At 40.3% G+C, this 27,519-nt stretch overlaps 1 protein-coding gene across 5 annotated transcripts in view; it reads left to right on the plus strand.

The window, feature by feature from the left end:
• The window catches only part of EOGT (EGF domain specific O-linked N-acetylglucosamine transferase), a 41,628-nt gene extending 14,787 nt beyond the window's left edge, over positions 1 to 26,841 (plus strand). For 3 of the 5 annotated variants that reach the window (XM_061618669.1, XM_061618670.1, XM_061618674.1), the window contains 11 exons: positions 4,283 to 4,405; positions 6,337 to 6,443; positions 9,171 to 9,274; positions 13,108 to 13,200; positions 14,993 to 15,064; positions 15,246 to 15,332; positions 16,554 to 16,622; positions 16,764 to 16,825; positions 17,986 to 18,105; positions 20,802 to 20,904; positions 21,280 to 26,841. In XM_061618669.1, the coding sequence (XP_061474653.1) occupies positions 4,283 to 4,405; positions 6,337 to 6,443; positions 9,171 to 9,274; positions 13,108 to 13,200; positions 14,993 to 15,064; positions 15,246 to 15,332; positions 16,554 to 16,622; positions 16,764 to 16,825; positions 17,986 to 18,105; positions 20,802 to 20,904; positions 21,280 to 21,426 (1,087 nt within the window). In that variant the 3' untranslated portion in view covers positions 21,427 to 26,841. The remainder of the gene's footprint in view (positions 1 to 4,282; positions 4,406 to 6,336; positions 6,444 to 9,170; positions 9,275 to 13,107; positions 13,201 to 14,992; positions 15,065 to 15,245; positions 15,333 to 16,553; positions 16,623 to 16,763; positions 16,826 to 17,985; positions 18,106 to 20,801; positions 20,905 to 21,279) is intronic. The other 2 variants (XM_061618672.1, XM_061618673.1) reach the window with 2 other exon arrangements.
• Positions 26,842 to 27,519: the final 678 nt, after the last annotated feature.

Raw genomic sequence — 27,519 nt, forward strand, 5'->3', positions numbered from 1 at the left:
TCAAGCATGATTGAACAGAAGTAAATCCCATTGAACTCAATAAGCATGCAAATGATCCAACCTGCCCTCCCCTCCTACTCCCTCCTATCCCCTCTGTCTTGCCCCTGCCCTCCCCCTTCCTTCACTCCTCTCCCTTCCAATCCTCTCCTTCCCCCTCCCCTTCCAATCCTCTCCTTCTGCCCCCCTCTCCCCCCTTCCTCCTGTCCTCTACTCTCCCTTCCTCCTCCCTTATGGTCAGTTTTACCTATCCTAGCCTTGATTGCACGGGAGTAAATCTCACTGAACTCAATAAGCATGCAAATGATCAGACCTGCCTTTCCCCTCCCCTCTCCTCTCCCTTCCTCCTCCCTTCTTCCTCTCCTGCCAACTCCAGGACTTCCTCCCCATGGCTAGTTTTACCTATCCTAAGCATGATTGCACGGGAGTAAATACCACTGAACTCAATGACCATGCAAATGATCAAACCTACTCTCCTCCTCCCCCTCCTGCCTGCGCCACATCCCCTTTGGTCACTTTCACCTATCCTAAGCATGATTGCACGGGAGTAAATCCAACTGAACTCAGTAAGCATGCAAATGATCAATCCATTCTCAGCAAACTTGCACAGGATCCCATTTCTTACCTCCCAGATTCAAAAGCAGATAAATTCACTAATAGGCTAAAAACCTTGTGGTTTAAGAATGTACCTATAGCCAACAGGAAATTTTGACAAAAATCTGTCAAGAAATATACAATGGCCCACAGACTGGAAGTGTTCCATATACATCCCAGTTCCAAAGAAAGGGGATCCCAGGGAATGCAGTAGTTATTGAACTATTGCCTTAATATCCCATGCAAGTAAAGTGATGCTCAAGATTCTACAACAAAGGCTCTTACCATATATGGAGCGAGAAATGCCAGACGTCTAAACTGGATTTAGAAAGGGAAGAGGCACCAGAGATCATATCGCAAACATACGTTGGATAATGGAACGGACCAAGGAATTTCAGAAGAAAATCACCCTGTGCTTTATAGATTACTGCAAAACTTTTGACTGTGTAGATCATGAAAAACTATGGAATGCTTTAAAAGTAATGGGGGTGCCACAGCATCTGATTGTCCTGATGTGCAACTTATACTCTGCATAAGAGGCTACTGTAAGGACAGAATGTGAAGAAACCGATTGGTTCCCCATCGGAAAGGGTGTGAGACAGCAGTGTATTTTATCACCCTATTTATTTAATCTATATGCAGAACATATACGGAAAGCGAGATTGGACCAAGATGAAGGAGGTGTGAAAATTTGAGGGAGAAATATCTATAATTTAAGATATGCAGATGATACCATACTACTAGCAGAAACCAGTAATGATTTGAAACGAATGCTGATGAAAGTTAAAGAGGAAAGCACAAAAGCAGGACTACAGTTGAACCTCAAGAAGACTAAAGTAATGACAACAGAAGATTTATGTAACTTTAAAGTTGACAATGAGGACATTGAACTTGTCAAGGATTATCAATACCTTGGCACAGTCATTAACCAAAATGGAGAGAATAATCAAGAAATCAGAAGAAGGCTAGGACTGGGGAGGGCAGCTATGACAGAACTAGAAAAGGTCCTCAAATGCAATGATGTATCACTGAACACTAAAGTCAGGATCATTCAGACCATGGTATTTCCGATCTCTATGTATGGATGTGAAAGTTGGACAGTGAAAAAAGCAGATAAGAGAAAAATCAACTCATTTGAACTGTGGTGTTGGAGGAGAGCGTTGCAGATATCATGGACTGTGAAAAAGACCAATACTTGGGTGTTGGAACAAATTAAACCAGAACTGTCACTAGAAGCTAAAATGATGAAACTGAGGTTATCATACTTTGGACACATCATGAGAAGACATGATTCACTAGAAAAGACAATAATGCTGGGGAAAACAGCAGGGAGTAGAAAAAGAGGAAGGCCAAACAAGAGATGGATTGATTCCATAAAGGAAGCCACAGACCTGAACTTACAAGATCTGAGAAGGGTGGTTCATGACAGATGCTCTTGGAGGTTGCTGAATCATAGGGTCGCCATAAGTCGTAGTTGACTTGGAGGCACATAACAACAACATAATGAATGCACCAGGGGAGCCAGAGACCTGACCTCCTCTCTGAGATACTGTACTGCCCTACAAATTTGTCAAAATGCAAACACAATTTGGGTTGGTATTTCACAGTCCAATCCACTTCCCGTGTAGCTTGGAAGAATTTGGTAACATGCCTCTGAGTATATGGTGAGTGGTGGCAACACCTGCAATCAGCCCAAATAACAGAAACAAGACATGCACTGTGCTGATCTTGTTTTAGCAGGGAGGAAGCAACAATATTAAAACGATATAGTTCAGATAGTCACTTTAGATATGTTTGATTTAAAATCATATGGTCGCTGTAAGTCAGGATCGACTTAAAGGCAGTCCATTTCCATTTTTTTACTTTGCATCTTTAGTCAAGTTTCCTATAGTAAATCATTTTCTTTTGCTTCCGTTTCTGTGAATATGTGAAGTACATCAATACTTTGGAACACTAAAAAAAAGCTCCAAAAACAATTGTGGAATAATGGCACTGATTGTTCGCAGAATAGTTTCCAATGAACACAAGGAATGTCTCAGTTTGCACAAGATAAAGCAGTGGGAAGTAAAATATATTTTAGCAAAGTTCTAGGTGCACTCTATGTTTTTAATTAACCATGCCCACCTTTCCTTAAGTGGAGTAGCTTAAGCATAGCAGGCTGAAAACATGCATCTTGGGCAGGCCAAGATTGTTTTTTCCAACAGCTAGAGTCATTGCTTAAGTAGCAACATATTGTAATCTGTCTGATTTTACATCAAACTGCAGTTTCAGATTCAACTGTGAATGCACCCAAAATAGAAACAGAACATAACGTCCAGTTTGAAACACAAAAGGCTGTCTTCACCATCATATGACATTGACCAATAAATAGGCTTTGAAATTAATAAAAATAAATTTGACACAGGTTTCTAGGATGAATAATGAGGGAAATATAATTTTCCAGGTTCAATTCTCTGTAGAAACAGTAGCAACGCAGGAAAGGAGAGAAGTAGGAACACCAGCAAACGTTCAGAAATGTAATTCTCCATCTTCGGAGATGGCAGGTATTGCCACCACTCACCGTATGCTCAGAGGCAGATGTTACCAAATTCTTCCAAGCTACACAGGAAGTGGATTGGACTGTGAAAGACCAACCCAAATTGTGTCTGCATTTTGACCAGTTTGTAGGGCATTACAATATCTCAGAGAGGAGGTCAGGTCTCCTGCTCCCCTGGCGCATTCTCTTTAGCTGCCCAATTTCCCTGCTTTTTAAAGTTTGATAGAAACATTTGTTGGCTATAGGTACATTCTTAAACTGCAAGGTTTTTTTGCCTATTAGTGAATCATAAAGAAATGGAAGAAAACTTTCATTTTTTCAACATATTAATTTGGTCCTGGGAATAGATGTAATTCTCATTATTTTCTACAAACTTCTTTTTGAATTTGAAAACGCTCAGTTATTTCCTATTGATTGGTGTGGTACAGTACTTTAATTCAGCCTTTCCCAAAGTTTGGGTCCCCAGATGGTGCTGGACTACAATTCCCCTCAGCCCCAGCCAGCATGGCCAACGGTCCGGAATTATGGGAACTGTAGTCTAGTAACATCTGAGGATCCAAAGGTTGAGAAGGCCTGTGTCTAATTCATGAAGCCTGTTTTGTTTTTCCTTACACTTTTATAGTGATTTTATGTTCATACCCAAAAAAGTTTGTTTATATATAACATTTTTTTAAAAGGTAGTCATTTTAAGACCATTACGTTTGTGTCTCAAGAACATTAAACTATTTATAGCTACATTGGTTGAATTGTAGGCTGGATGTATGCTGAAGCAATGACATCATTTTGGTTCATGTGAGACACTTCATATTCAGTTCAACTCATATTTCCAATGTATCACATGCAGTGCAATCCTATGTTTGTTTACTGGGGCTTCCTTGCAAAAGTCACTATGTGTTGGATTGTAGCCTTAGGCTGCAACCCTATGCACAATTATCTGGGAGTAAGTTCCATTGAATTCCCTGGGGCGTACTTCTGAATAAGCATACTTTAGGATCGCACTGCTGTGGAAAGTGGCTTTTAGTTGCACACTAAAGCATCATGTTGAATCAATGCCTAGCATTGTCCTGTTGATGTATATTGTTAATCGAGAGAGTGCTGTCATGGTGACTTAGTCTAGAACTGACTCTTGAACTTATTTTGTCCTTATGCCAGTAGTATTTTTTCTTCCTTTAGATTTAATGAAGACTTCTTCCAGAAGGGTGAAATTGGAGGTCACTGCAATTTAGACATTCAAACTTTCCTTGCTGAAGGGCAGCGGAAGAGCCCTCTACAGTCTTGGTAAGATTTGTAGCTGCTAGTGCTTTCTTATTTCTCCATAATAGACATCTTTGCAGAACAGCTCAGCTACTAGCGCTGTGGTCAGTTGGATACTCCACTTCTTTCCCACCCCAACATACCGCACCTGTATTTTGGGTTTTTTTGTCAAAAAAAAAAAGGAAGAAAACTGCTTCTGTGATGACAGAGCAAAGGGACAGTGACTGAGGTAATATAGAAAACGAGCTGTCTAAAACAAATCATCGTGGTAACGTTACATCCTCTTTTATAGGATCTAAGTTATCTTTAAAATGTTTATCTTATTTAAAAAAATTTTTTTAGATTTTTTAATCTTAGATGTTTTGAAAGCTTTTTTTACGTAACGTTTTTGAAAATGTTTTGTTTTAATGTGTTTTAAAGTTTGTTTTTATGATGTTTTATGTTTTTGGTGCTTTTGTTTGCCGCCCTGGGCTTCTGCTGGGAGGAAGGGCAGGATATAAATCTAATAATAATAATAATTTATAATAAATCTTTAAAAACAAATCAGTAAATGCTAATTGTCAACATATGGGAATAGGTGTGGCCTCTTCTGGGTAACCAAAGAACTATGTAGCAGCTTATATGCAAGAATACTGTGTTTTTCTAACAACAGCCTGCTGTGACACATGGCAGACATTTTAGCAGACTGCAGTTTCAAAAACAATTTGTAATGTAGCATGGAGGACTATTGTTCAAAGTTAAAAATACAACTGCCGCCCTGGGCTCCTGCTGGGAGGAAGGGCGGGATATAAATCAAATAATAAATAAAATAACACTGGGCATTCTTAAAATAGTTTTGGTTTTTAGCCTGAGTGTGTGTGTGTTCAGGTGCGTATCCTATGAAAAATAACATATACAAGCAACAAGTGCAAGCATATCTTTGTTCTGCAATGATTTCATTTAGAATTTTATCATAAAGTGGTGCTTCCCAAACTTTTTTTCACATGGATCACTTGAAAATGGCTGATGTTCTTGGCAGACCACTTAGGGATTTTTCTGCCTGTTGTAGCAACTGTAATGTGCTATCCTAGGTGCTGTGTGATTTTTAATTGTGTTTTTATTCATTCTTTTATTTCTTATATTGTACCTTATTGTATTACAATTCAAATTACAATAAATACAATTTAAAAAAATCAGTATGAATATTTAATGTGGACATACCATGGACCACCTGAATGAAACCTGCAGACTACAATTTGGGAACCTGTAGCAAAGCTTGTGTTGGCCCTTACATATCTTCACATATTTTTGTAGAAACAGGAATTTAAAGAAAGTATTTTAACACATTTCTGTTACACTGAATATTTTTTAGAGGCCATTTCCAAACACATCCCTGCTACAGTTGACAAATATCATACATTCAGTTCCCAATTGGCTTAGCGCCTCTTGCCAAATCAAGTTGCCGTCTCCTAGAAAGACCTTGCAGTGCTTCTGAAGGGCTCACATTTTATTAGCTGAATCCATTGCAACTGGTAATATGTCATGGAGGAGACTTGCTAGACTGTTAAATGGATCTGACTAATTGGTCCTATACTTGCAGTCATTAATAACTCATGTCTTTGCTGAAATATCTTTAAAATCATGGTCAATGTACTTGACGTGAGCCTAGATGTATTCAAATTAACTGGATCTTGGAAACATGGACACAGAGCTTCTCTCTCTTGAAACTTTTCCCAGCCCTTGATTTATAGATCAAAGGTGTTGCTTGCTCCTGAGATCAAAGGCAGAGTTTAACCTTTTGAAGCCTTACCGAAGAAGCTTCAGTTACAATTAAACATTGTTTTAATTGTCAAACTTTGTCCAACTTCACCGGTATTGTTTGGACAAGCCTGTGTGGATGCATCACTTAAATTATTGGCCTTGGATGAGGCCTTTTTTTTTTTTTGGCAGCTTCTGTTAAATGACTGTAATTACAGGTTTGCTGAGCTCCAGACATATGCAGAACTGAACTCCAGGCCTATGGAAGACAGCAGTTGTGATGTGATAATTGACAAGCCCACTTATTTCATGAAGTTTGATGCAGGTACAAGGTATTTCTATCCTTCCGCATTGCAGTGTAATAAAAGTACCCCCCTTTCTGCATCATGGTAAGAAAGGGTATGTTTTTATAGATGACACTTATGTGTTATTTCAGAAGATCTGCTCTTACTGGAGTCTGCAGAATGGCCTGTGCATAAGCCTGTGCAATTTTTGTATTTGCCGATCCTCATGACTGCCGGCAGTGTGGCAGCTGCTGCTCATATTGCCTTCAACCCACTGAAGGCATGCTTGGAAATGATACTGTAAAGCAGCTTTTCCCAGCCAGTGTGCCTCCAGATGTTGTTGGACCACAACTCCCATCAACCTCAGCCAGCATTGCCAATGGCTGAGGCTGATGGGAGTTGTGGTCCAACAACATCTGGAGGCACACCGGTTGGGAAAGGCTGCTGTAAAGGTTACTCATATGCACAGGGTTCTGCTTGTACTGCACTTTTAATGTCCCCCTGCAAATGGACATTGCCAGGCATACTTAGGAACATGCTAAAAGTCACTTTTGATAGGTTCTGTGTGCATAAGCAGCTTATACATAACCACAGCTCTTCCATGCATACCACCTGCAGGTAGAGGTCAGTGTGAACAAGCAACTGTCATGCCATTCATGCCATAAATTGTTTTTCTGGGCTTTTTGGATTATTGGATTTTTGGCTTGAACTGGAGGTTCTTTCTCTTTTAAACTCCGAAACGCTGCTATGTTTTCAGAGTCTTGTTTGTCCCGAGTTTACAGCAGTATTCTAAATGAGAACAATTAAAATGCAAGGGTTCTTGCCCAAGGGCACAAAAATATTTGAAATAAATAAATTTGAATGACAAACTTCACTGCTTTATGTTTTTTAACATCTGGGGTATACCAGTGCTCTAGTTTATCATTGATGTAGTCCTTTTGATTTTCAAAGGGCTTTGCAGTCTTGTGTGATCATCTGTAGAATTTCATTTTTACAGCTGCTACTTCTTATTACTCTTACTCTTATTAATTAATTAATTTTATATCCCGTTGTTCCTTCCGAAGGAGCCCACTAAGGCCATTTATAGAGACTGTAGCAGAGGTAGCACTTGAATGCGTGACTTCTAGACTTAAGTCTTCTGCTCTGGACCATACTTGGCATTTCAGTATCTCCGCCTTGTGATTGGGACTAAAGTGCATTTTACACAGGAGATCTATGATGTAATCTCTCATAGTTTTCTGTTTCAATGAAATGCAGCTTGTGTGTGTGCGCGAACTGTCAGTTTGATTGGAATAACAATGTTTAGACCTCCCCCCACCTCCATGTCACTTTTCCTGATTAAAAAAATCACCCCCCAGTAGTTGTTTTTCCTGTAGAAGGGGGAGGTAATACATATACTGTTGGGTAAGTGGTGTTGATATAGATTGGGGAAGGATTAGACACCCGCTCCTCTAGCATCACTGTTCTGATCAAACTGGTAGCTCTCTGTAGCTGCATTTGATTAACAAGAAACATATAGCAACTTGGAGATCCATTCAAGATGAGTGTAACATTGATCCTTTTATGGCATCTCTTAAGCAATACGTCTGCTGAATTTCTAATAAAAAACCCATGTCTTAATGTAAAACTTGAACCCAATGAATCTCCTTTGTTGTGAATATTAGCTAAGGAGTGCCCATGTGCCTCTCTTTTTCACAGAAAGAGGAGTTATTACAGCATGCTTTTGGTTCAACAACATGTTATGCTTAAAATGTAGCATATACCTACTTTTCTGGATTTTCTTTAATTACAGTTGCCAAGCTGGGAAGGGGGGGGAACGACTTGTTATCCTGACTGCAGGTTGTGGGGACAGTTGCCTTCCCTCCACCAGATGCAGTCACCACCTCCCTCACGTGACTGAGAAGCTTAAGAAAAAAGTTCCCATTGTTGCCAACAGCAACTCCCCCCCTCAAGTCTCCTAGCTGGGGTAAGGGCATGATTTTTGACCCAATCATAGATGTGGTGGAAAGGGACAAACCTCCTCTCCCCTCATGATGTGGTCCAGGTAACATTTGCCTTCCTTAACCCCCAGATGGCTGTAATAAAATGCAGGGATATAGCTGCTTGCTATGTATTAAGTGTAATGTGTAGTTTAGCCTTGTATGGCCCTCTCATTGAGGTGTGCTTCTGAGTTTGTGGATAATTGCTTTATTTGTAATAATGATATAATTTCTAATGATAAATAGTTTTTTCTCTTATATATTTTATGATTGATTGTTGGATACCATGAAGATCCTCAAGGATGGATTAACAGGGCCATATTCACACCATACATTTTATTCCACTATTCCCCCTTTAAGCAGTCATGGCTTTCCCCAAAGAATCCTGGGAAGGGTAGTTTATGAAGTGTGCTGAGAGTTGTTAGAAGACTCTAATTCTCACAGAGCTACAATTCCTAGAGTGGAACAGTCAGTCCTTCTTCCTCAAGAACCCTGGGAATTGTAGCTTTATGAGGGAAACAGGGGTCTCCTAACAACTCTCAGTCCTCTTCACAAACTACAGCTCCCAGGATTATTTGGGGAGAAGCCATGACTAAACAGTAAGTGGAATAATAGTGGAATAAATATATGGTGTGAATATGGTCCAAAATATTTTAAATTATAATCAGCGAAAGCTCACAAATCCAACTGGGCAAACTGTGAAAGGACTAGAAAGTCTATTCATTTGAAAACATCTGTATGTGCTTAAAAGTAACTCATAACAAGCTTGGTTTTTCTTCCTTCTCTCAGGTGTTAATATGTACCACCATTTTTGTGACTTTGTCAATCTTTACATCACTCAGCATGTTATCAACTCATTCAGCACAGATATCAACATTGTCATGTGGGATACTGTAAGTAAGAGCTTTTGTTTACAGCATGCTGATGCTCATAAGTACTAGGGTATTCATTGTTTGATGTAAATGATGGAAAATATTACCAAGGAGCATACCTGTTGCTATCTGTGGCAGATAGTATGCCATATGTAGTAATGAGCAGGGTTAAATGAAGTATCTTTCTAACAGGGCTGTGCAGAAGGGATACACTTTGGGTTTTGGTGCCAGAGTGGATGCCTGCCTTCTGTCCTAGCACTCACGTGTGGCTTCCTTATCAAGTTTTCTCTTTTTCCTCTCCCTTCCCAGTTCCTTGGTCACTATTTTTGACATGGCTATTCCCCCTTCCCTTATGGTGTAAGTGTAGGGGACTACCCATGATTAGGGATGGGGGAGACGTCCAATTCAGTTTGCATTACAAGCCGTATTGATCAAATTTGCACTTTCCGAAACGCTAAGAAAACCAAAACGCAGCCATCCTTCGAAATTTGCAGCTATCCAAATTTTGCAATGCAGTTCTCCAACCAATATTACAAAAATGCACATATAGGGGGAAAGTGTGCATAAAAATGAACGTATTTGTGAAACAGCATATGAAAATGCGTCATGTTAGGAGAAATTGCTTGACAAAATGTGTTTGTCAAAACTGCAGACGAAAATGTGTTTATTAGAAGAAATTCACACAAATGCTGAAGAACTTTCATGAGGATTTTGTAATAAAACACAAATTGCTGCAAAATTGAATTTAAGTCTAGAAAAATGAGAAATGGAGAGAACCAAAATTGACCCATCTGTCCATCCCTACCCATGACTCACTATTAGACCAACATTTTAAAGTCCATTTGGCTCTGTATGTATTTCTGTGTATAATAGTCATATGAATATCCTGCAGGGTAGGATTATATGCCTGTAGTTTCCTGTTTGTTAGATAATAACTGCTTTTCTTTTCCTTGCTACCAATCTCTCACCCTCCTCTTCTGTCACTGACTATTCAGATTCAATAAAACTATGTGAATTCCTGCCATCTACTGGATAGTTGTAGGAAACGCTCACACGCTTTTAGTAGGTGTCCTTACCAGCAGCGTTTGCTGGGTATTTCCTTTAAAATGGAAATGGACTGCCTTCAAGTTGATTCCAACTTATGGCGACCCTATGAATAGGGTTTTCATGAGGCTGAAAGGCAATGACTGGCCCAAGGTCACCCAGTGCGCTTCATGGCTGTGTGGGGATTCAAACCCTGGTCTCCCAGGTCGTAGTCCAGCACCTTAACCACTACTTTACAAGCCAAATAATAGCAAAGCCAGGTAGTGGGCAAAGCTTTTCCTTTTCATGTCATCTTTGCTACTTTCCTATATCTATATGTTGTTGTTTTTCCTCTACAGAAGCTGCCTAGTCTATCCATGTCTTTTCCTGTAAGATGTGTATATATATATATATATATATATATATATATATATATATATATATATATATATATATATATATATATATCCAACTACAACTCCCATCAGCCCTAGCCAGCATGGCCAGTGGTCAGAGATGATGGGAGCTGGAGTCCAACAACATTTGTAGGGCCACAGGTTAGCCACCCCTGCATTAAGGGAAGCAGTAGTACATGTAGCAGAACCTCCAGGAAATCAGTGCTTTGGTTACTGCTGATGCTGATCCTTGGCACAACAAGCAGTACTGCTGGTTTCATCCTTACCCAGCCCAACTAGTATTCTAGGACTATGAACTGCATATCGCTGGGTTCTCACCATACTCTTTTTTTTATTAAGAATGTGCTATTTTTCTGTAGTAACTGTGAATTCTTCTGTGCTGTACCAAAAGAAATACTTTAATTCCTTACATGACCAGATGGTGGTGCCAAGTGTTTAAATTTGCTTAAGAGTGGTGGTGGTGCTTTTTTTATGTAATGCATGTAGCTTTTGGCTAGTACAAAATTACCATCCTTGCTAAACATTAGTGTCTTTTTAAGTGTGTGAAACAAAGCAGGCACTCCGTGGGAAATATGCATCCAGCATGTTTACAAACAAACAATGGCAAGGTACAAAATTGTGAAAATTGGGCAAGGTATGCAGTAAATATATGTGTATGGTAGGGCTGGAGAAGCTTTTATTGTCCAGGGGCCATATTCCCTTATGGGCAACCTCCTGAGGGCCACATGATTGGGCGGGGACAGAGGCAAAAGTGGGTAGAGCATAGCAGTAAATCTCATGATGTATGTCGCCCTTTCAGATACCAGCACAAGTTTGTATAAAAGGATTTATACTTTTAATGCTGGGAAACAAAGGGAGCACCATGCTAATGAGCATAGAGACTTTGAGGTCAATTCTATGTGTGTTTACTCAGGAGTAAGTTCCATTGATCTCAGTGGCGATGCTCCCTAGTTAAGAGATGTAAAATTTCCGGAAATTTTGAAGCCATGGAAAAAACCAATTTTTGGAAAAATTGAAAAATGCAATATTAGCACTTTTTACAGATTGAAAGTCACTTTGTTACTTCAGGAACATAAAATGTAATTATGTAAAAGTTGGTTTGGCATAAAATTATCACATTTGGTATATTAAAAGCACATTTTATTCAAACAATTATTACAAATTGAATTTACTTTTTTAATTAAAAAGTTCAAGGTTCTAGTTTTGATGTATAAAGCCCTATACAGCTTGGGATCAGGATACCTGAAAGACCGTTTTATCCCTTATATACCTAGTCCATCACTGCGCTCTGCAGGTGAGGACCTCTTGCAGATACCATCTTATCAGGAGATCCGTTCTGCACAACATAGGAAACAGACCTTTACTGTGGCGGCACTGTGGAATTCCCTCCCCTTAAATATTAGACAGGCACCGTCTCTGTTATCTTTTTGGTGCCTATTGAAGACTTTCCTCTTTCAACAAGTCTTTTAAGTTGAGACCTTACGCAGTCTGCATCTGTGTTGGAATTGCTTTTTAATATGTTTTTAAACCTTTCTTTTAAAACAATATGTTTTTAACCTTTTTTTAAAGGTGTCTTGGAAGCTTTTAAAAAAATGTTTTTAAAGATGTTTTGTTTTAATGTATTGTAAAGTCTGTTTTTATGACGTTTTAAAGTGTTTTTAATGCTTTTGTTTGCCACCCTGGGCTCCTGCTAAATGAAATAATAAATAAATAAATAACTTTTTACTTTTTTTGGAACAAACGGATCTACAAGATCCTGAACTATAAGGAACACCTGGACTGTAAGAAACCTCTTTCGTTTTCCCAGTCTATGAGGAGCAAGCAAAAAACAATTTTAAAAAAAGAGGAAACCATCAACATTAATAACAAAGAAAATTATTTATGTCTCCGCTAGTCCTCCACAGTGTCAAGCAGATATAAACCATCCATTCACATAAAAAGAACTGAGAAAAGAGAGGGGGGAACCAAGATTCAATGAAACGTTTTATTCATCATGCTAAAATAAAACATTCCATAATCCATTTCTTCTTTTTTTTCAATTTTTCAGAAAAACAAAACAAAAAAAGGCTTTGGAAAAAAATGGAAAAAATATTTTTTTCTGAATTTTTCTGGTTTTTTCCCCAGACCTTCACATCTCTGTCCCTAGTACAGGGGAACGTGTAATCCTCCAGATGTTGTTAGGCTCCAATTCCCACCACTCCCAGTCAACATGGCCAAAGGTCGAGGATGATGGCATTTGTAGACCAACAACCTCTGAAGGGCCACAGGCTCCCCTGCCCTGGTCTAGTAAGTGTACTTAGGATTAGAGCCTTAAAGTAGTAGAGCTATGTAAAAGCCTGAACAATCTGAAAATAATTTATCAGTTGTTTCCAACTAAAAACTTAACTTGGTGCTTGCATTTGTTTTTTTGCCTAGAGTGCCTATGGATATGGAGACCTGTTCAGTGAAACATGGAAGGCATTTACAGACTACGATATAATACATTTGAAATCATATGATTCAAAGAGAGTATGGGATACTATTTTGCTTTTTACTGCTGGTGCATGGTATTCTTTAGCTATACCAAAAGTCTGTGTGTTTGGTTCAGTTTTGTGATTGTGGTATCTAATATATCTGGGACTTTAAAACTACCACTGACTGCTATAGCTGCAGTGATGAAATTCATAGTAAAGTTTTATGAGTTTGTAAATTGTCAGTTGCCAGATTCAGATTATTTTCCTCCATAAGCCGTGCTCTGATCTTGGTTTATGATACTGATTAATTAACCAACATTAAACCAGATTTACCCATTTCAGGCATAACACAAAACTTTGTTTCATGCAAACCAGGCATGAAACTTTGAAACTGGCAGTACGGGAGGAAATGGTCAAGAGAGGAGTCTGTTGCACATTCCCAGCTTGATAAATCATGGTTTATAAAACTGGGGAAGATGTGTCCTTTGGCACTTTAAAAGTTTAACAAATTTCTTGTGCCAAAGATGTCTGTGGGTGCAAAAACCTGTCACAATAAATTTGCTAGTTTTTGTAAGGCACTGTAAGATTTTTAGTCTATTGCAAACAGCAAACATAGATGCCCCTCAGCAGTTTGTATATAAGGGCTTATTCTTATCTGGCTTTTCCCTGACCAATAACCTTGTCCATTATGCAACCATTCCAGCAAGCCTGTAGAATAAGGGTGGGGAACTGGATCTGGCCAGTGGGCCAGATTCTTATTTCCTCTTTCCCCTCTGTCCAAATCTGATGTGTGGGCTGGGCTGCCCACCTGTCAATCGCCTGACATCACAAAGACTTCAGGAGATGCAGTACTCTGAAGCCTCACCAATTTTGGGGTGGACTTCAAAGCACACCACAGGGTTCCTTGCAAGCCTAATCAGCTGATCATTGGGACTTAAGAGCACAGCAGAAAGGTTCTTTGTATGCCCAGTGTGCTCATTGTCAGCACTTCAAAGCACTATACAAGTCTTTTTATAAGGGGTTAGTAAAGAGACCTGCACTGGCTTTGGACCTCAGAAACAGTGTGTGTGTGGCTTCTGAAGCACTGATGATCCACTGATTTGTGCTTCAGAAGCACCTTTTGGCCTGGCCCAGCTGCCTTTTTACCTGCCCTCTCCTCATATATATATATGACATCAGATGATTGGCAGGTGGCCATGGTGTGGCGAAAATGTTCTGACAAGCCAAATGGGGAGCTTCAGCGGGCCTAACTAGGCCTACAGACCAGTTGTTCCCCACCCTGTCTGTAGAATGTTAAGATTTCCATTCATCATGGTAAAGCTACATCTGTACTATTTCTGTACATTCTGGATAATTTGTTAAGGGTGCTGAGAGTTGCTAGGAGACCCTTATTTCCCTCACAGAGCTACAGTTCTCATAGTGACTTAACAAATCAATCCCTCTTCCCAGGTAACTCTGGAATTATAGCTGTATGTATCTGCTGTAGAGACATGAAATATAGGCCCTGTTACCACCAATGGCAAGGTGCCATTGTCAGCCACATTTTTCTTGTGCCTGCAGCTTTCAGTTTTTCCTTCTCTTTTTGTCATGTAGCCCATCATGGTTTGCTTCTCTAAAATTGCCACCCTGCCCCCCATTTAAAAAGTTTTCTCATCCTACATTCTTTGGTCTTTGTGTCAAATATTATTTTTATTTCAGCCGCTTTTTTCAACACAACACAAGGAGGGCTCAGATTGGTGCTGTGATCTGAATTCTGTTGCAATATTAATAGGTCCTGCTTTATATTCACCTCTTTTAATTATACATTAGGAGTTCTGCTGTAACTTGTTAATGATCTTCCTTTCCAGGTATGCTTCAAAGAAGCAGTATTTACATTGTTGCCTCGAATGAGGTACGGCTTATTTTATAATACACCATTGGTGAGTAAATCTGATAGATTTTCCCCCATTTTTTTTAAAAAAAATCTTGAATAACATTTCTGAATTTCATAACTAGGTACATAAGGTAGAAAGGTTTTAATGCATAAAAGCTTTTCTGGGTTTTTTATTACTGCAGAAAAATTGAGTACATTTTATTCCTATATGTCCGCTCTGATTTCAGATCTCCAGCTGTCACGGTACAGGATTATTTAGAGCCTTTTCCCAGCATGTGTTACACAGATTAAATGTCACACAAGAAGGACCCAAGGTATTAGAGATACAGTATGTTCTTTTGTAAGAATCCCAAATGAAATTGAATTTGCATGTGCCTCCTCTCCTGCAGCCCTTGCTTCAAATTCTGCCTGTGTCATAACTTGAGCATTTGTAGTTGTCTTTTTCTGATACTCACAATCTGAAGTTTCATTGTAGTGGTAAGAACTCCTCTTTTCACTGGCTTCTCTACAGTGTGCATTCTTACCAACAAATAAAAGCTTTTTTGCTATGATGAAGGGAATGTAAAGAATTAAAAAATGAAAAAGATTACTATTGCCCCATGATGCTTGTGAATTCTGTACCACAACTTGTACATGCATGGTGATCAATGTCCATTAGCTTTTTCATACCAACAGATTCTTTCTCTTCGTTAAGACAGAAGACATTGCTCTGAACTCTAGAGCCAATTCCACAGTTTCATGATTTGCTTGGTGCTGCCAGAAATCTTCCATCAATATCAAGCCCAGGAGAGCAACCCAGTAAATCTTTGGCTGAATCAGGGGGTGAAGTTTGCTTCTTGTCCAACATCTTAATCCACAGGAAGATACTGGCTCTCCATTAATAGGACTATTACTTGGTGTGGGTGGGTGTTTTCTTACAGGGTGTACACTGTGGGGTAAAATCAATCTAGCAGCTTTTGAGTTATTTAAAATATACTGCATGTTTACCACAAGGGCTATGATTTCAAGCTCTGTGCACCCATTTGCTTCTCATTTCCTGCTGATATTAATAGGTGTCATGCAGTTAAACCTTGTAATTCTCTCTCTCTCTCCCTCCCTCCCTCCCTCCTCCCTCTCATATTACACAATTTACCCCTGAGGGTTCAATGGATTTTTAAATTGTGAAGGAAAATAACAACCTTGTTAGGTTGTCAAATCTTTTTTTCCCTCCCCCATTATTTATCTAGATATAAAGCAGACTGTTTGTGTCTGCTACTTTTCAGATTCTGCAGTGGCATATGGTGATGAGGTAGTCTGTTTGGGAAGGAGGATGGACAGAGAGTGCACATCATAATCTGTTTTAAGGCTCCTCTTAAGGAATGTGTGGCTCTCCTGTGTGTGATATAAATGAGGTGATTAAAAGGAAAAGACATTTTAATCACTCTGCTAATTGTTTTTACATTAAGGCCACTAATTTATTTGTTGTCAGTCAGCTGGTCTTTCTCCTCCTCAACTTGCAAATGGATTAATTTTGTTACTTTTTTATTTTTCAACAGGATGGGAAAATCAGAGTTACAATACTTGCCCGAAGTACGGAATACAGGAAGATACTAAACCAAAACGAGGTTAGATTACTTTCTCTGAACTAAAGGCATCCATATAGGATGGCACATGGCAACCATTCTGGATACAGGGAATTGGAGGGAAATATAAAAATAGTTATATTAATATCACTCAAAAATGTTGCTTTTTTCCTCCCTTCCTAGCTTGCCAATGCTTTGAAAACACTCTCATTATTTGACATCCGAATAGTGAATTACAAGTACAAGTAAGTGCACCTGTAAGGAGTAGCAGGTTAGCAGCTGTTCATAAGTGAGTTTTACCTTTCTGTACCTGGACGATGGGTTGTATCCAATGGGGCTTTGCACTAGCAGAACATGCTTATGTTCGCACAAGGTGAGGTACTCAGTTTTGTCAGATTACCGTTTACCTACTGCAGCCCTCTGTGCCATTTCCCATGCTGTTCCAGAAGATCACCTAAACCCCAAGAGTAGCCACAGAGGACTGCAGTTGGTATGGGGGATTAGGCAACTTGCACCTACAGAAGTGCCTTCTGCTAGTGTAAAGCCGCCATTGGATACAAACCAGTTACTTGTGAGTACATTCCTACTGAAATCATTGGAACTTTTGCAGTCTTAAGCACGCTTACTGGACTAGAGAGTAAGCCCCATTGAACATATTATTAGTACTTACAAACATGCATAAGAATACACTATAAGAATCGTAGTGTGCAATCCAAGTACCCTCTCCTGCTGGCAAGGCTCTACAGAATGATGGGGGTGCTGCCACATCTGTACCCCTGCTGCTCCCAGCAGGTATGGTGAGTGGGGGCGGGGTAGGATAATTGGCGCAGGAGTGGGGCCAGTGCTGTTGCATGATGGTAATGAGATTGGCTCATGATTCAGCTGATCATGGGCTGACTCAGCCCAGCTTCCTCCCTGCCCTCAGAACACCCATTTCATGGCTTTCTGCTGGCTCCTGCCGGCAACAGTCTTGCCAGTGGGTCACCTACACATTGAGTGGCTGGCTGAACCAGAATTGCTAGGCAGAGAGACACCTCCAACTACTCCAATCCCTTCCCAACCTGATGTAAGGGGGTTTGCAATGTTCTGCAAATTTAAGAACGATGAAACAGTTTTGCATTCTTGATATTAAGGCTACTCATGGATATTAGATAATACTGTTTTAATAATGTAAACGTCTCAAAATAAACGCCGGACACTAAAACTCCTAACTGGGTCCATTTGCAAGGCAGACTTTTAATTTCTCCAGTGCTGCAATATGCTGTTCTAAGATCTTGATGTGTAGCTCATTTTCCCCCCATCCAGTAGGATATCTTTGCCATATTCTTGAGCTATCTGTGAATGATGATCTATTGTACTACTCCTTCATCCACATGTTAGAACCATTCTTATATGTTTTCTCTAGGGAGCTCAAATTTAAGGAACAACTGAAAATAACATACAATTCTGATATATTCATTGGAATGCATGGTGCAGGACTTACCCACCTTCTCTTTCTGCCAGACTGGGCTGTCATCTTTGAACTGTAAGCCTCCATGGACTTGTATGGTTAATATCGTCTTTTGTGTATTTATATAAAGATACAGTTGCCATTTTCTGCGCCAAAGAGGGCTTCTAATCTGTGCTTTTAAGCAAATGCATGTCACAGAAAGCGAGATGGTGTCTTCTCTTTCTATCACAGTAGCTCTTGAATTTACCTTGGTCATACAGTTGAAGAAGCATTCCTTGATCTTTACCCAAGTAGAGCATGACAACTCTGTTTGTTGGCCTTGATTGGACAGAGGTTGGCAGCTGAAAGCCTCCAGGCTAAATCCAACCTCTAACCTATTTTAGAACTAAACAGGTTTTTAAGATCTTCTAGTTTGACTCCTTGCCCCAGGGCAAAACCTGTTGATGCCAACTCACGTTATATAAAGGTTTCTCATAAAGAACAATTTCTCACTAGGACTTTCTGGCCTCTGTATTATTTTCTCAATGTAAACACACTAGTGCTGTGCATGTCCTCCACCCAATCCGAGGACCCAATTTATAAATCTGGATTGGACACGCAGGTATAAGGCCGGTTAGGGTACTGGGGAGGAAACAAAATACATTCTGAGCAAATGGTACCAAACTCCACCACACTCTTTCTGAGAGACAGAATTTCATCAGCTCTTCCTCCAAGCACTGATTAGAGAGTGTTGGGTGGGGTGAAATTCTAGTCCTGCAGCACTCATTGAGCAAAGTCCAGCTCCCCTTCCCCTCTCCCTCCCCCCATCCTGGCATTCTCCTTATATGGTGGTGTAACTAATAACTGCAAGAATTTGAAGACATCTGTCTGGCTCTTTGAGACACTGTTTTGAGCTACAGGCACAAATTGCTACAGATTTATTCAGGTTGACCGGACCCACTCTGTAGTGATTTGTAGCTGTCTCAACCTGATTCTGGACAGGGCACAAATTGGCCCAGTTTGGGATTTGGCTGAATCTGATGCACAGTCCTAAAATGTGCCCATGAGGACATGGCTAGGTTTGCCATTTGGATTATTGCTTGTTGCTTTGAAAATGTGTATGGCAGGTCTAGCTTCGCTCATCACCATTCCTCTCACTGGCATCTTCAGCGGTGCAGCAGTAAATTATTTTAAGGCCATTTTAACTGCAGCATATTATACTTCTTAAAATCATTGATTTCTGCTATACAGGAACTATTGCTAGGTCACTTTGATACTGCTGAGAAAGGACCTTTATTGTTTGAAATAATCACCCATGGTGCAGAAGAGAAACCGAAGAAAGTGTACCATCTTTCTCTTCCTCCTAGGATGGGGTGGGGAGCCCCTTTGAGCCCAAGTTCCATATTTCCTCATGGGCAACCTTCTGGAGGCTTCATGCAGGTGGTGGGCAGGGCCAAAGTGGTTGTAGGCAAGGCAAAAAGTGGCAGAAAAGCAGAAGTGACTCTTAGCTGTGTACTACAGGCTACATTCCAGCTTCACAAAAGTTGGAGGTTTCTATATACACCCCCCTTCTCCATCCTTCATCCAAGCCAAAAAGAAGTGTCAAATTTCAAATACATGATCCACTCAATGAGGGCATGGAGTAGAGCCTGTGAGAGCTGTGGCCTAGGACTGGGGTGTGTTTGAGGAAAGTCCTGGTGAGCCACATTTGGCCCCTGGGTGCGAATAGAGATGTGAAGACCTGGGAAAACCCCAGGACAAATCAGGAAAAAAAACCCCAGTGATTTACCCCACCTATAGTGAAGAAGGGAGCTATGGTGGCAGCTGAACCCTAGATTTAGGGATTAAGGCCCAGTTTTATCTAAATTATTGACCTATGAACTGTAACTTCATGTTACCAGAGATTTATGTAGTTGTTGGCCTACAAACTTGACCCAGTAACATCCAGTTCAAAGTTCTTGTATTAATTTACAAGGCCCTTAACTGTTGGGAGTCCAGGATTATGATGGTGATGATGATAAAAATAATCATACATCATCAGCATGCCAATATTAATTCCTGACAGGCCTCCCTAGGCATCTAGTTCAGTAGTGTGGTAAAGGGGGAGAAGGAAATCTGCTTGATAGCCAGTAGTGTAGTGGCAAATTCAGAAGTGCAGGGTCCCTTCACGTTAGTCACAGCCACACACACACCCTTTTTTTTTGCTGCTGGGTTGAGAATGATATCATTTTTAATTCCTTCTCCCACAACACATAGCCTAGGAGTCAATAAGCATGAAAGGGGAGAGTGTTAGCTGCTGAGAAGTGTCTCCTCAGTAACTGGCTCACCTCCTTTCACTCTGATTGGCTCCAATCAGGAAAGTACAAGAAAGCATGTTAGAAGACTCTTCTCAGGGTCTCACACCACCCTTTCATGCTGATTGTCTCATAGATGCTGGAAACATAGGTGCCTGCTCTCAAAAAAAAGTAAGGGGTCTAACACCCCCTGAGATCCATGACAACTATACCCCTGTTGATAGCTTGAATGTGTCACTTCATCCCTAACGTAAAGCATTGAATACTAGATGCAGGAAATTCTGAAACAAATCTGAAGTATAAAGACGATTTAGATCCTTGCCTCTCCTGACCCTAGTTGCCTTTGGAGAAATGCTATAGCAGGAAAAGCCTCTTCCTGTTCGTTTCCATTTGCCAGTAAAACGATTCTGCCTTTTGTTCCATGCAGGAGAAGACAAGCACTAGAGAAGACAACTGCTCCTTTGCTAATGAATCCCCATCATTTCTGTATCTCTCTAGGTACAATTGTGAAGATGAACGCTGCTATTTAGACCTTGCAAGGCTGAGAGGTGTCCATTACATCACCTGGCAAAAGAAGGATAAAGTGTTCCCCCAGGATGAGGTAGTGAGTGGGATGGAAAGCACTACAGTTTTAGTTGTTGTTTTAAATTGTTGTTAAAAAATGTTTTTCCCTTCTCAGTCCTTCTACATGAAATATGATTCTGCTGCTTCGGCCTAAATTAAATTCTCTGCTCTGATTAAGGAATCATTTTATATTACTAGCTGGAGGAGGAAGAGAAATGAAATTAATTGGCCATTAGTTCAGACTATCAGTAGCGCTGCTGTGAGGTGTTTTCACACTGACACTGTTGCTTGAGGGTGGATCGATAAATCAGTGGTTATGAATTAAAATACTTACTCAATTTGCTGCTTGTTTTCCAGTGAAAAAGCTGACTTGCTTGCTTCCTTAAAACCATTTTAACTCCCTTTTCTTCAGGGGCATCATCCAACATTGGGAAAACACCCAAAGTTTACAAATTACGCCTTCAATGTGGAAGAATTCGTTCGCCTGGTGCTTTTGGCAGCTGATCATGTATCGCAACATTCCAAATGGCCATTTAGGAGAAAACATGAGGAATTATAGGTCAATTATCAGGTTTCACAGGGTATTTTTAATACTGCAATATATAAAATGTAAGCAGTTTTGATGTACAATCATTTTTTTTTCATGAAGGGAATAGGCTAAAGGAATAGAAGTTGTATGTTATAGGAACATAGGAAGTGTCTTATACTGAGTCAGACCCCTAGTCCATCTAGCTCAGTATTGTCTAAACTGACTGGTAGTGGCTCTCTGGGGTTTCAGACAAGGAGTCTTTCCCAGCGCTACCTGGAGATGCCAGGGATTGAATTTAGGGTCTTCTGCATGCAAGGCAGATGCTCTGCCACAGAGCTGCGGACCTTCCTCTATGGTCCCCCCCCCCCGTGTTTCTGTATTTTTAATTTTCTTACTGTCAATTCTCTTCCTAATTTTACTTGAGAAATTTGCATTATGCAAGATCTATTTATTACGATGACTTAATGGTTGCACTACTTTCCTCCTGTTTATTTTAGGGTTGCCTCCCTTATTGCTTGAAAGGGCAACTGTTGCTTTAAAATTGTGGAGTTAAAAATAAATGCATTGGATCCCGTGTTTCCTACTCCCTACTTTGAAATCCTATACACATTTAATTGGGAGTACATCCCATTGAATTCAGTGAGACTTCAGAGCAGACTTGTATAGGCTTGCACTCCCTGTTCTGTTTTTGCAAGGCACTCCGCAGCACTAAGAGTGACCAAGAAAAGAGAATCCAACTGAACTCCTACGGGTTTTGAATGGGAATTGGGGCAAGAAAAGCAGAATCTGGGAAGCCAAACTACACAGTACATATACCATGATTTTTAAAAAGCATTCTTAAGCTGGTCACATTTATTTTGAAGAAAAGTAAGCCACAGAGCCTCCAGGGGGCAAACTTTGGGGGTATGTAGGGTTTTGGTAAGAAGCCAGAACAGGGCCCTGATCCAAATTGAAACCACATTATGGAGCCAGGGCCCCGTGGCTGCTTTTTTGTCAAAATAAAAGTGACCAGTTTAAGCATGCTTTTAAAAAAGTGTGTTTATCATAACTTGTAGTTTGGCCCCAGCATATTCTCATTCCTGAAGGTTTTAAAGCAACCCTAACTTGCTTCCTCATCTTGTTTTTGTTTCTGTTGCTATGCCCATCCATTTCAAATTTAGATTTGTTATGTGCAATTGTAATTAACTAACATAGCAAATGACTGCCCCCCTTCCCAGTGCACCATTGTGTAGCAAATGTCATATTGCTCTCTCCCTACTGGTAAACTCTGAATTTCAGAACTACTGTGCTGTGCATGATAGGAATACTTTTTCTGGAGAGGAAGTAGGGTGTGCTCATTTTTATAGTCCCTGTATTTTAAACAGTCCTGCTGTAAGGTTTGAAAACTGAGGGGGAGGGCAGCTAAACTAGGCACTGCATAGAAATGTGTTACTGTGCATATATATTTTTTTTTACATGCAAACATTTTCTATAACTTAATCCTTTATACATGAACAATGTTTATATTTAAAGCTTTAAAATAATTTAACATTTCATATTGTGGTTGCACTGTAGTGGTGCCTCAAAAACAATACGACCATGTGTACATGTTTTAACACACTCCAATTCTAAGCTCATTCATTTGGAAGCAGGTCCCGTTGACTTCATTAGATATATCTGTGTGAATACTTGTAATAATACTTATTTACATCATAGTAAATGCTGAAGATGAAGATGTATTGTCTCTCGCATATACCAACCCATTGTTTTGCCAGCTGTGCTTCTCCCTCTCTGCCACACATTACATTTCTGCCCATTTTTACCTTGCCCACTTAGTTACAAACATGGAGAGTACTTGGTCAGTGTTACTTAGCTTGTTCCATGAGCAAGTCAAATAGGGTAAAAGACAACAGAGGTGATTTGTTTTTAGTCCTTTTACAAATTTTGTCATCTCTTTGGCTGGTTTCCTATTCCTGAAATATATACAGAAACCTGTATTACTTGTTTCAGTGGGTTGCACTCAGTGGAAAGTGCATGGGGCAGGACTGGGAGAGGCTGGCTTCCTCGCCTCCTCCCCACATAGCAGCTCCCCCAGTCCCTCCCAATCATCTTCTGAAGGTCAGATGACCCTGCTGAATAGGGTGGGCTATGGCATGGGGAGCTAAGAAGGAAAAGGATCCTCAAAAATCAGGCAGAGGCAAGTTGCCAGTTTTGTTTTGTAGGGAGTTGTGTCTTTTATTTACCTAATTTGGACAAGACTTTCCACTTGTGTAGTCTCCTTGACTTGGCTAGTTAACCACACTGGTATCCTTCTAGACTTGTGTGTGCCTTTTCTAACATTTTCCAGAGTGGTAGAGGTGTTCCCCTGGTGCAGCAAAACCAGCACATTTTATTCTGGCATCAGCTTTTGTAGGGTTTTGGGGTGCTTCCAGTCTGTTGCTATTTTGTGGGTGGGATTCAGTTGCATACCAGCAAATTCAGGTTGTGCAGTTAAAGTAGATTTGGTGCTCTTGTGCAACAAGCTCACTTTAAAGACAAACAAAACTAACAGTCTTTTTGCAGTAAGGAAAGTAACAGGAAAATACACTGGAAAGTGCAGAATGGCATTTGCTAGATGTGACATCATATAATTTCCCTGAAAACGTACAAGAACGGATGTTCAGTAAACAGGTCGTATGGAAGCGACCTAGTCCATGAAGGCTCATATTGTAATAACATTTGGAAGTCTTAAGATTCCACAAGACTGTTGTTTTCTAACAGTGAGTACATTCTATTTAGGCTTCTTGATACATTTGTTTTTACATATTTTCCCAAGTTACTAAAGCAATCTTACCTTAGTGTTACTTAACATTTTCCTTTTACACTTTTTCACTCGCATATTTTATCGGCAGTTTTTCATTCAAGTTTGATAGCACTGCAGTGTTACAGTGTTGCACTGGGTTCTTTGAACCCAGAAGAGAAGGGTGGGTATAAGGATATTCCAAGGCAGAGAGCTGTCGATTACCTAGCTGCTTGTAGTGCCATGAGTGCAAAGTAGCAACTCTCTAAATACAGCTAGCTGTCTGTGGCACCAGTATTATAGTTGTCTGTTGTTAATAATAGAAATACTGTGCATTTAACATGATTTATGGAACAATCCTATGTATATCTACTAAAGATATACATATAAACATCAATGTGACTCATTCCCAGGTAAATGTATATGGGTTTGCAGCCTTTAACTAAATTTGTTTGTGTCCCTTGCAAATATGAGTACAAAACACACACGCACACACCAAGATAAATGTGTTGGCACAAACTTGCATGGGATAAATACTTGACTTTCTGAATGAGGTGGTCAGCAAATGTTGCACCTTGAATCAGCCCCCCAAGGTCTCAAGGAAGAGGCTGGTATGCAAAAGCAAGAAAGTGTTATATTAAGTGTATATGCTTGAGTGGTATGTAAATGACAACAATAAATATTACTAAGTTCTGTTTTGTAACAATCTTAAGCAAATTGATAAGAGTGTTGACCTATTTGCTATTCCTGCCTATTGAGGGTGTGGGGAATGAATTACTGTAAGAGCAGCTTGCATATAGGTCTGTTGTGAGTTGAAGCATTGCAAAGTAAAGTTAGAGATGCCTAAAATGTAGTGAATTATGACACTAGTCTCTCCCTCCTTGGACCAAGGCAATTGTCTGAGAAAGCTATGTTTATAGAACTTGAAAGGAACTCTAAAAAAAATAGATACATATTTTCATATGGAAAAAATACTATTCAAAATGCCCTGTTTTTTAAAATAAAAAATTGCATTTGTTTGTATGCTTCATTGTTAAGCAAAAATTTATACTGGTAGATTCCAGAATGGTTTTATACAAGTTTTTTTAAAAAAACCTCACCAAAGTGTTGTTAACTTTGTAAAATGCAGAAATTTACTTGAGAGAGGACACCTTCAAATAACTGTAACAAAGAACCTCTTGTTGGTTGACTATTACTCCCATCTCCTCTCACCATTGGCCATGCTTGCTAGGGCTAATGGGAGTTGACGTCCAACAACATCTGGAGGGCAACAGTTTTCTCATCCCTGCTGTAAATACTAGGCCTATGCACAGACCCCCCCATCTGCCCTGTGGCTCCAATCCAGCGGGGAGGGGATCAGGCTGACCAACCCTGGATGGACCCAGGGACCACCCACCCTAGCTCAGAGCCACTCCCAAATAAGTTGGAGGGCAGGGCTCATGTTTAATTAGGGTAAAAAAACAGAAGGGAGTGATCCTGGAGGATTGTTCCCCCAGCTCATGAGTGGAGGGAGGAGCAATCCTGCACAATGTTGTTTTGCAAAGGGCTTTCCCTTAGCAACCAGCACCCTCACCCCTGGAGGATCGCTGCCTCGGCTTATCAGGCAGGAAGGAGAGCCGTGGCTGCCTCATGCCCCGCCCTCTGACAGACCCAGGTCATTCTGGGTCATCAAATCTGACCAGTAGCAATCTGTGGCTTGGCTGAGGGTGAAAAACATCAAAACAGGCCCGGTTTGGTTCAGGCCTTGGCCAAATTGGGAGCACAGCCCTAGTAAATACCTTGTCCACCACCTATAAAACAAGGTACTGTCAAGAATAGAGTTGCTTAGGGGGAGCAACTTTTTCTTTCTTTCTGGTCCTTCCAGTAATAATAAATAATGGACTGCAATGAGAATAAAAAATGGCAGTGTTCAATTTTTCATTCAGTTTATTGAAGTTCAGTTTTGATGAACAATTGGAGAAGATGGTTGGATATGTCTGTCTGGATGCTTAATGACGAAATGCAAAATAAAAGTATAGTCATGCATTTGAAAGTTAAGCGTATCATTGTACTATGATTTAAAAAGATGTGAATTTTACAGGCTTTTCCATATAATCATTCATGGTCTTGAACAAAAATTTGGCCCTTAATGCACATTTCATCCAGTAGGAAACTCAAATGATTGGAAACTTTCAGTGATACTTTGGTGCATCTAATGCACCAAGTGGGGTACAGTTCTTTGTGCTATGTCCTGCAAAGGTGGTTTGCATGTAACATTAAGTATTGGTGTACCAAGAGGAACAAGGAAAAGAAAGGAAGTAGATACTAATTCCCACTCCTGCATCAGATGGGAATGGAATAGTGTGGCAGTGGCAGTGGCTTCTGGCTATGGCTTGGTTGGGGTGGTTGTGGGTTGTTTTTTTATAATCAGGAAATGCCTTGAGCCTGGCAGAAGCCAATTTGCTGGTAAGAGGTGACTTTGGATATTATACAGAAGAGAGAGGGAAAGTGGGGGGTCTCACTTCTCTGGTGTGCCACCTGATGTTAGAACTGGTGCATCTCATGCACAGTGAGATTCATGAGCTGTATCTACATATGGAGTACATGCATTACACTGCATGGTGTGTTGAGTTGCTACTTGCCACCTCTGAAGAGAGAGAAAGAGAATAGCTTAGGACTTGCAGCAGGGCTGTGGAGTCGGAGTCATGGAGTCTGAGTCCGAGTCGGAAGCAATTTTGGGTGGAGTTGGAGTCAGTAGAAATGTACCGACTCCAACTCCGGCTTCAAGATAAATTTTGATTGACAAATTTTTTAAAATATAAATTCAAAATGTCAAAGAAGCTTCCCATGAAGTCAGCTGTAGTTGAGCATTTCACCATAACTCAAGATGGAAAACATTTTGTGTGTCAGTGTATGACACAGGACCCAGATGAAGACAAATGCTGTGATGCCAAGATCAGCGCATACTCAGGCAGTGATAAAAATGCTCCTATGAGAACTTCCAATTTAAAAAGACATTTACAGCCCTTTCCAGGGCTGTGGAGTTGGAAGCAATTTTGGGTGGAGTCGGAGTTGGACAGGAGAAAAATAGAGGAGTCGGAGTCGAAGGTTTGGCGTGCCGACTCCACAGCCCTGACTTGCAGTATATTAAAGAATATGGGAATGAATTTCAATAAGTGGATTTTAGGGAGGCCCACTGGGCTGCTCTGCACATTCTGCCAAATTATCACACGGAATTCCACTTCACACATTTACAACATTCCTGCACAGAAGGCATGCAAAGGAACTAGAAACATAAATGTGCATGTAGGTCACAGTGTGTATCATAATGTAGAAATTCCTCCATGGAGACATACCGGGGAAGCCACAGTCTGTCACATTCTCAA

Source organism: Rhineura floridana, chromosome 3, assembly GCF_030035675.1.
Source record: "Rhineura floridana isolate rRhiFlo1 chromosome 3, rRhiFlo1.hap2, whole genome shotgun sequence".
Classification (NCBI taxonomy): domain Eukaryota; kingdom Metazoa; phylum Chordata; class Lepidosauria; order Squamata; family Rhineuridae; genus Rhineura; species Rhineura floridana.